At 39.8% G+C, this 10,561-nt stretch overlaps 1 protein-coding gene across 1 annotated transcript in view; it reads left to right on the plus strand.

Annotated features, from left to right (window-relative positions):
• The window catches only part of LOC137400717 (protein eyes shut homolog), a 33,206-nt gene extending 24,163 nt beyond the window's left edge, over positions 1-9,043 (plus strand). Inside the window, exons 16-22 of the mRNA XM_068087051.1 lie at positions 372-539; positions 888-1,300; positions 1,409-3,545; positions 3,837-6,028; positions 6,125-7,233; positions 8,638-8,754; positions 8,888-9,043. Coding sequence (XP_067943152.1) covers positions 372-539; positions 888-1,300; positions 1,409-3,545; positions 3,837-6,028; positions 6,125-7,233; positions 8,638-8,754; positions 8,888-9,043 — 6,292 coding nt within the window. The remainder of the gene's footprint in view (positions 1-371; positions 540-887; positions 1,301-1,408; positions 3,546-3,836; positions 6,029-6,124; positions 7,234-8,637; positions 8,755-8,887) is intronic.
• The last annotated feature ends 1,518 nt before the right edge of the window (positions 9,044-10,561 follow it).

Genomic DNA, 10,561 nt, shown 5'->3' on the forward strand with positions numbered 1-10,561 from the left:
TATAGGTCATGCATATAGGTCATGCGGTATACGTATATATTCATGAAGTATATTATCATAAGGGAACAGATAAGGGAACAGATGACCTGTAGAGCCGTAGCGAGGTAGCTAAAATTAGTTATTTAACTTCTCCTATGAAAAGATTAAATTTTTTAAAAAGTTGATCATGCAGAAATTGCAAAACATTCCAAAAAAGGATGTTGAATGAAAAAGGCTAAAAGTATGGCTGTTGGCAATAAACAAACAATCAGACTTGGATCGAATGTAGTAACAATCATATTCATACAGTAGTGACATACTTCACTTTGAGTTTTGATGAGCACATGTGTGCACAACTCACACATTCTAAACCTAACCCTAACTGGCTGCAGGTATGAAGGTCACCTCTGTGATCAGAAAGAAGATCCTTGTGCTGAAAGCCTGTGTCTAAATGGAGGCAGCTGTCTGACGCAGAATTCCAGTTATTCTTGTATCTGTCCTGATGGTTTGACAGGCCAACATTGCGGAGCAGTTGTGTGTGGTCAGCACAACCCTTGCTTGTATGTATTCACATCTGTATTATAACTATATCACTAAACCTGCTTGTATGTACTTATATCTGTACTATAACTAAATAACTTATCTAGTCTTTATCTAATCATCTCTGTATTACAACTACACCACCCATTACATGTTCTGTCTGTTTAGAAAGCATCCACTATCATTAATGTGATCGATAACAAAAAATAATACACAGAGCAGCTGCTTGAAAATCTATCATAAACAAAAAAATTATGTCAACTTGTAGGAATTGTTTCGCCTTAAACTTTGAATGGTATTTCTCCATTCTAATCCAAACAAGTTGTAAAACTTGTTATCTTTATCAACATAATAAGTATTCTTTGTAGGAATGGTGGTACATGCAACCATCCAGTAAGTGGGAAACCATACTGTAATTGCCCAGCTGGATTCCAAGGAATAAGGTGTGATGTAAATACTTCCACACACGCCAGTCAAGTCTGTACCAATAATGGCACTTGTATGGACTCGATGAGTGGTTATAATTGCACTCGCAGACCAGGATTTAATGGGTCAAACTGTGAGATTGACGGTTGCAGGTCAAACCCTTGTCATCACAATAGTGTTTGTATAGAGGATTCTGATGAATTCAGATGTTTATGCCCAACTGGCTACACGGGTCTGACTTGTGCTACTAATATTGATCCTTGTATTTCGAATCCATGCAAAAACTCAGGTACTTGCTTAGCTGGACTGCTTGACTTTTCTTGCCAATGCGCGACTGGTTATTCAGGGAAAACATGTGAAACTAATACTTGCTCGCTTTTGCCTTGTTTAAATGGAGGAAATTGTACGATGGGTTATTCAAGTAAGAGATATATTTGTGACTGCCCTCCAGATTATACCGGAGCACGATGTGAGAATAGGATAGATGATTGCGAGTCCAGTCCTTGTTATAACGCCGGAGTCTGTATCGATGGAATCAACTCATTTAGTTGTAAGTGTATAGATGGCTTTAGCGGAGCCTTATGTGATGTCGATCGCTGTTCTTCAAATCCTTGCACAAATGGATTTTGCAATATGACCAGTTCAGGGAACTATAAGTGCACATGCAACGCTGGCTATGAGGGTGAAAACTGTACGACCAACTCGGATGATTGTGCATCGGCGCCGTGTCAAAATCAAGCTATCTGTAACGACAAGTTAGACGACTACTTTTGTCAATGTAAAGATGGGTTTGCAGGAAAAAACTGTGAGATCGATGTTTGTGGCTTGCAAAAATGTCAACACAATGCAAAATGCCGTGGAAAGCCTCTAGGAAGATTTGAATGCCATTGTATAGCAGGTTTTACGGGAAGATTATGTGAAATAGACATTGATGACTGTAGCAGCCACAACTGTGAAAATGGGGCTATTTGTGTTGATCAAGTTGATGGCTACATGTGCAAGTGTTTGGCTGGATTTGGGGGAGAAAACTGCTCAAATGATTTTTGTACCATTAATAGATGTATGAACAATGGCACATGTGTTCCGCAAGTCAATGGCTCTTCATGTTTGTGCCCACCTGAATATTTTGGTGACAGATGTCAGACACTACGGAATCATTGCGATTCTCACCCGTGCGCTAACAATGCAACATGTATAAATAAGTTCACAGACTTCGAGTGTATTTGCAGTAATGGCACCTCAGGTGAGACATGTCGCAAACATGTATGCAGCAGCGACACCTGTAAAAACAATGGCACATGTATAGTTACAGAGCGTGGCTTTGTCTGTAGATGTTACCATGGTTACCAAGGTGTACAATGCGAAAAAAAAGCTGATGAATGCAAATCTTCACCTTGCCTAAATGGAGGTGAATGTATAAACACAAACAAGGGCTATGTTTGCAAATGCGCGGATGGGTACACTGGAGTGACCTGCGACACTGATCGTTGTCATGCACAGCTTTGTCAAAATGGGGGTACATGCAGTCGCTTGCCTTTAGGAAGAATGGAGTGCTTATGTCCTTGGAATTTCACTGGAGAGTTTTGTGAGACGGAAGTTGACCACTGCCAAAGTAATCCATGCTTTAACAATGCCACTTGCTCTAATCTAGTGAATACCTACCAATGTGAATGTCCTGAAGGATTCGCTGGAACAACATGTGATCTGAATTTATGCATGGGCAATCACTGCATGAACAATGGAACTTGTGTCGGACTGAAACACGGATATAAGTGCTTGTGCTTAGCAGGGTTTGTAGGTGAACTATGTCAAGTGGATTTAGATGAGTGCATGTCAAACCCATGCCAAAATGCAGGAACCTGTTGCGACAACGTCGGAGGTTTCACATGCTCATGTCAAGATGGCTACACTGGAGAGCTGTGTCAAATCTCCAACAATAGCTGCATGTCATATCCTTGCCTGAATAATGCTTCTTGCGTTAACTCGCTTAACGGTTATGAATGCGAGTGTCTTTCAGGGTTTTTTGGAAAACATTGTGAGTTGGACTACTGTCATCCTAACCCGTGTTTTGCAGGCAAGTGTATCAAACAAGATGATGGCTTTGATTGTTCTTGTTCAGATGGATTCACCGGTAAAAATTGTAGCATACTTGTCAAGGGATGTCAGGAAAATCGCTGTTACAATGGTGCATTATGTGTTAATGAACGAGGTAAATATTCTTGTAAATGTCCAGATGGGTATGCAGGTGACTTATGCCAGATGTATGTATGTGACAACAATGGTCCTTGTGGTTCAAATGGACTCTGTGAACCAAAAGCAAATGACAAACGGTATCAATGTAGATGTGATGTTGGATATTATGGCAACTTATGCGACCAGAATTACTGCCAGCCTGATCCCTGTGGCCATGGAATCTGCAAAGGTAGCGCTAATGGTTTCACTTGCATTTGCCATTACGGGTTTGACGGAATACGATGTGAAAAAGACATTAACGAATGTCAAACGATGCCTTGTTTAAACAATGCAACTTGTATTAACCTCTCAGGATCATATGCGTGTGACTGCCTTCCTGGTTTTGATGGTGACCACTGCCAAAAAGATCTCTGTGAGCCATCTCCCTGCGCTAACAACGGTTCGTGTGTTAGAGAAGTAGGAGGCTTCAATTGCACATGTCCGGTAGGATATTCTGGGGAAACATGTAACTCTTATGTCTGTGATAAGATGGTTTGCGTATATGGTGAATGCATTCTAGAAGGTGACAAGGCTGGTCAATGCGCTTGCTCAGCTGGCTATACTGGCAGGTTTTGTTATTCCCTTATCAAGGAATGTCAATCCTCACCATGTAGAAATAATGGCACCTGCCAAAACCTTATTGGGGGTTATCAGTGCCTATGTCCAGCAGGATACTATGGAAAAGATTGCGAATATGATTACTGTGATCCTAACCCGTGTGATAATGATGGGAGTTGCATTCAAGTTGCGAATGACTTCTTCTGCAATTGCAAAACGGACTACGCAGGAAAAACATGTACTGAAGTCATTAAGGAATGCTTATCATCACCTTGTCTTAACCAAGGCAAGTGTGTTGAAGCTACTGGAGGATTTTATTGTCAATGTTTTCCTGGCTACGAAGGCGCTTTTTGTGAGGTTAACACTGATGAATGCTTTGATAGCCCTTGTCACAAAGGGTTTTGTACTGATCTCATCAACGATTACAGTTGTGCTTGTCCACTTGGAACAGTAGGAAAAAATTGTTCCATTGATTTATGTGCTTCAAATCCATGTTCATATGGAGTATGCACTCCTTTAGATGGAGGTTATCAGTGCTCTAGCGATTTGTGTGCAAGTGACCCATGTGACAATAGAGGTAAATGTTCCGTAAGCTCTAATGGCAACTACACATGTAATTGCTATGATGGCTTCACGGGTGACTCATGTTCGATGGACCTATGCCTACCAAATCCATGTTATAAAGGTACGTGTTTCGGTGTTGACCGTAACTATACATGTAAATGTGACCCCGGTTTTAGTGGTAGAAACTGTGATGTTGATCTATGCTCATTCTGTCAGCATGGTACATGTTTTACGACTTTTGATGGAGTTGATTGTCTGTGTCAGCCAGGTTGGAGCGGTCAAATGTGCAGTGTGAATATAGATGACTGTTTGGCAGATCCGTGTCAGAATTTTGCGGTGTGTACGGATCATGTAAATGATTATTTTTGCACGTGTACAGATGGATACAGCGGAAAAGATTGTAGCTTGGATTTGTGTGTTGCTGCAAATTGCGGTAATGGAACCTGTAATCGTTCTCCTGGTAAAGCTAATTGCACTTGCAGTCCTGGATTCAGTGGTACCCAATGTCGAGATAATATTGATGAGTGTGCATCAAACCCTTGTATGAATGGACGTTGTTATGATAAAGTTGGAGGATTTGAATGCATTTGTTCAACTGGATTTTATGGTGAGCTTTGTGAACATGACTACTGCAATACATCTTCATGCGTTCAAGGATCCTGCGTTCGAGTTGTTGATGGATACAGATGTGCATGCTTTAGCGGCTACACCGGAGCTAACTGTGACGAGAACTTTGATCGCTGTATTTCAGATCCTTGCTTGAATAATGCTACTTGTATTACACAAGTCAATGGCTACAGATGTCGTTGCGCGGTCGGATTTGGTGGTAGTTTATGCGATAAAGACTTTTGCAATCCCTCACTTTGTAAGTTTGGAGACTGCGTACCCTTGCTTGGGGGATATCGGTGTAATTGTTTAAATGGATATATGGGTTTGCATTGTGAAACTAACATCAATGATTGCTCAGGAAACAGCTGCCTACATGGAGGAAGCTGTATAGATGGCACTAGTAATTTTACATGCCTCTGCCCGATTGGCTTTTCAGGTTCAAAGTGTGAAGTTGATGAATGCCAAACTAATCCATGTCAGAATGGTGTGTGTCAAAGAATTTCAGGTGGTAGTTTATGTATTTGTGAGCCAGGTTACACTGGTAAACTATGTGAGACCAATTACGATGACTGTCTGTATAACCCGTGTCACAACAATGCTAGTTGCATAGATGAAATCAATGGCTTCAGATGTCAGTGCAAGCCAGGGTTTGTAGACAGACTATGTTCCTCTGATTTATGTAGTGCAAGCCCATGTATCAATGGTCGATGTGTTGGAACCGATGGAAGCTATGCTTGCATGTGTGACTTTGGTTGGACAGGTGTTTGGTGTGAAGCAGCACTCAATAGTTGTGTATCAGATCCATGTATGAACAATGCTACTTGTTTGGACTATGCTGGAAATTTTCGCTGTAGCTGTTTGTCTGGATTTTCTGGATCTGATTGTTCTGTTGATCTTTGCAGTTTGCTTGACTGTGGCCTCAATGGAACATGCCATGTTAGACTTAATGGAGTGTCATGCAGCTGCGATGCAGGATTTACTGGCAATAACTGTAGAACAAAAGTAGACCATTGCGCTAATACGGTTTGTCACAATGGTGGAATCTGTGTGAGCAACCTCACTGGCTTTGAATGTATCTGCCCAGATGGTAAACTCGGAAGGCTTTGTGAACAAGACCTATGTTTTCCTTCACCTTGCAAACATGGTCATTGCCTACCTTTACCACAAAACTACTCTTGCGAATGTTTCGCTGGATATGAAGGAAGACATTGTACAGCTAAGAAAAATGACTGTGCTTCCTCTCCTTGCCAGGCTGGAGCATGTAATAATCTAGTCAATGATTTTGAATGTATTTGTCCACCAGGTAAAGCAGGCATTTTGTGTGAGACAGATTTGTGTTCACCTTCAAAATGCATTCGAGGTACATGCAAACCTGAAGTTGGGAATTTTAGCTGTCAGTGTCCACCCGGATATACGGGTCATTTGTGTGAAAAAGATATTGATGAATGCGCTACAGGCTTTTGTTCTAAAAACTCACGATGTGTAGATGGCATAAATGACTACACATGTATATGTGATGATGGGTTTGTGGGCAAGTCATGCTCAGTTAATCTTTGTTCAGATGTTTTCAATCCTTGTGACCATGGGACATGTAGAGGAACCCCCAAAGGTCTTTTTTGTGACTGTGACAAGGGATATGAAGGAAAAACATGTTATAGAAACATAAACGAGTGTATTTTCACCAACTGCTCTGGAAATGGGGTATGTATCGATTCCATAGGAACCTACTCATGCGCTTGCAATCCAGGTTTTGAGGGAAAAGATTGTGAGGTAGACTTGTGCAAGATAAGTGGCAATTGCAAAAATGGTAAATGCGTGTCCACTCGAGGAGCTTCGACTTGCCACTGTTTAGCAGGATTCACAGGAGTGGCTTGTGACATGGAAGTAGATGAGTGCTCAAATGATCCGTGCCAAAACAACGGCACATGCACAGATGAAGTAAATGCTTACAGTTGTCGATGCCTATCCGGATATTACGGTGATTCTTGTGAAAGTGATGTTTGTGTAGAAAGCCCATGTAAAAATGGAGTGTGTCAAAGATTAGGTAATGGCAGCCGCATCTGCCAATGCGATCTGGGCTTTCAAGGTGAGAGCTGCAATATCAGCACTGATGGGTGCTTGTCAAGTCCGTGTCAAAATCGTGGAACATGCCTTGACACTTCAAACAGCCACTCCTGCATCTGTGTGCCTGGTTATAGTGGCTCTAATTGTGAGCATTCAGTTTGCAGCTCAGATCCTTGTATGCGAAGAGGAGTGTGTGAAATACAGCCAAATGGAAACTATCTCTGCAAATGTGCGGAGGGATTTGCAGGAACCAATTGCGAGGTAAGAATTGTTTTAAAAGAGCAAACATAAATGGCTATGAGGCTTTAAAATAATAAAAGTTAATACAAAGAATATTTAGTTGGATAAAAATAAACTAGTAATATGAGCCAGTTACCAACTGCAAATTATGCAACTAGAAACAGACCTCACAAATAGTTAGTCAGGTGATGACTTGGGCATTTCATCCATACAATATTTTTGTATTATAGTCTCAAGTATTACAAACTCAAGTTTTATTCGTAGAAAACTTCAATTACATCCTCTTGCTACGTGATTAGTTATTGTAAATTATTGATGAAATTTCAGAGCGCAAATAGTAATAAAAGACACTGTCCGAGAGGTTCTCTGCTATCAACTTACGCTCATTTGACTCTATAATTAGTTGATGATGTCACCACCTGTATAGTAGATACTGCCTACACTTACTCCACCCTATAATTAGTTGATGATGTCACCACTTGTATAGTAGATACTGCCTACACTTACTCCACCCTATAATTAGTTGATGATGTCACCACTTGTATAGTAGATACTGCCTACACTTACTCCACCCTATAATTAGTTGATGATGTCACCACTTGTATAGTAGATACTGTCTACACTTACTTCACTCTATAATTAGTTGATGATGTCACCACTTGCATAGTAGATACTGTCTACACTCTCTTCACTCTATAATTAGTTGATGTCACCACTTGTATAGTAGATACTGCCTACACTTACTCCACCCTATAATTAGTTGATGATGTCACCACTTGTATAGTAGATACTGCCTACACTTACTCCACCCTATAATTAGTTGATGATGTCACCACTTGTATAGTAGATACTGCCTACACTTACTCCACCCTATAATTAGTTGATGATGTCACCACTTGTATAGTAGATACTGTCTACACTCTCTTCACTCTATAATTAGTTGATGTCACCACTTGTATAGTAGATACTGCCTACACTTACTCCACCCTATAATTAGTTGATGATGTCACCACTTGTATAGTAGATACTGTCTACACTCTCTTCACTCTATAATTAGTTGATGTCACCACTTGTATAGTAGATACTGTCTACACTTACTTCACTCTATATAATAGTAGATGATGTCATCACTTGTATAGTAGATACTGCTTAGAGTTACTTTACATATTTGTATGGTAGATGCCATATCAGAAGGGCAGTGTTATAATATTTTTAGAACGTGATTTACCAGAAAGCTATTTAAAACTTGCATCATATTCCCTTATGATTAGACTCTTTTTTTTTAAATGTACAAAAGCTTCAGGATATATTGTAGTGGTTGTAAGTTGAATAGTGGATATAGGGACTTTTGTTCAAATGTCACATTTATTATGGTTATTATGCTATGTGTCCCTTATAATTTAAAACCATTCACTAATTTTTTAGTTTGTCACCAACCAATGCGCACAGCGTACGTGTCAAAATGGAGGGCTCTGTTTCGGCACTGAAGATGACGCTGTTTGTATCTGCCCAAAAGAATTCACCGGAAAACTCTGTGAACAGGTAAGAAAAGAACGTAATTGACTGCAACAGTCAGTCACAGGCGTTGGTAATTGCCTGCGACACCCAGTCACAGGTGTTAGTAAAAGACTGCAACAGTCAGTCTCAGGCGTTGGTAATTGCCTGCGACACCCAGTCACAGGTGTTAGTAAAAGACTGCAACAGTCAGTCACAGGCGTTGGTAATTGCCTGCGACACCCAGTCACAGGTGTTAGTAAAAGACTGCAACAGTCAGTCACAGGCGTTGGTAGTTGACTGCGACACCCAGTCAGTTACAGGCGTTAGTAAATGATTGCGACACCCAGCCACCGGTGTTGCAAAGAAATGTATAATTAATATTGGATTGTTTCAACACACAGTCTACCATCTCTTTTCCAACAAAACAGTAACTGAAGGAATACAGTATAACTAAAATCATTGCTGTAGAATGTGTCATTTAGTCCTCGGTGCCCAGTCGACAGTTTAATAGTTCTGGTAAAAGACTGAAAGCTCAATCATCAGACTGAAAAACTTTGCAAGTTTCAATTTCAAAGGAGTGACTGAAAATTTAGATAATTTTTTCCACACATTTTAATATAGAAAATTTTTTTGTTCTGAAAATCACTTTAAAAATTATTGAATTGAACTTAATTTGCATTTGCTGTGTTGAAATGACTGTGGATGCGTTATTTTACTTACGAGAATTTTAACGACAGCATAAGCTAAAGCTTTCGTCACAGCACACTTTTAGGTGCCAGCTAATACGATACATTTATAAAATGTTGTTTATCAAATTCATCTTTTTTGTCTGGATTCATTTAATGGGTGAAATAAAGGCTGTAATAGCACTACTAGCTCAGAGAGATGCATTACTCATAATCACGCTAAAGATCAGTACTCCAACATCCACTTACAATCAACTCACAATGCAAATTTTCTAATGCCCAATGAAGGTGCCAACAATAAGTTTTACAAGTGAATAAGTAGAGGGCATGAAAATCTAATTACAACCAATTCAAATTTGGTTTGAACCTTAGTGTAAGTTATAGCAAGGTAAGTCTTTATCGCTACCTTAGTGTAAGTTATAGCATGGTAAGTCTTTATCACTACCTTAGTGTAAGTTATAACAAGGTAAGTCTTTATCACTACCTTAGTGTAAGTTATAGCATGGTAAGTCTTTATCGCTACCTTAGTGTAAGTTATAACAAGGTAAGTCTTTATCGCTACCTTAGTGTAAGTTACACTATTATCCAAGTTTCCCATGAAGAACTTAATTTATTATTTATACGTTGTTTACTTTTTTACTCATAATTTTGTCATTAAATTTGTTTTTTTTATATAACGTGTTTATTTGAATTATATGCCCAAAGGCATGCAGTATTTATAGTAAATACAGAGACTGTCAAACATAAGAAATGAATTGTAACATATTCTCATTGGAATATTTGCTCCAACTCAGACAGTTTTAACTTATGCAGAGATTTCACAGCGAAACTACTTCATAGCTAGAGGTGTTGCTGTACATCCAAAATTTTTCGCAGACCAACTGAGAACCTTGGTCCAAGCTCCTTTGGCTAGGTGCCTTATGCATTTTTTGCGCTCACTTAGGAGATAGCCGCTGTCCTAGACTTACTTTCTTTACCTAATGTGAGGTTTGCCTGCACAACTCCAGCTATCACAAAGAGAGCGTATACAGTATGTGCTCCGTAGTCACAGCCAACATAATAATTACCTTGCGAGACCAGCTTGTGCCTGCTGCAGACTGTCAGCCTCAATAGAATATGTGCTATTGGCGACATACCATCCGTAAGCATATCATGCAGCAAATATT

The sequence above is a fragment of the Watersipora subatra genome, chromosome 7, assembly GCF_963576615.1.
Source record: "Watersipora subatra chromosome 7, tzWatSuba1.1, whole genome shotgun sequence".
In the NCBI taxonomy this organism is placed as follows: Eukaryota; Metazoa; Bryozoa; class Gymnolaemata; order Cheilostomatida; family Watersiporidae; genus Watersipora; species Watersipora subatra.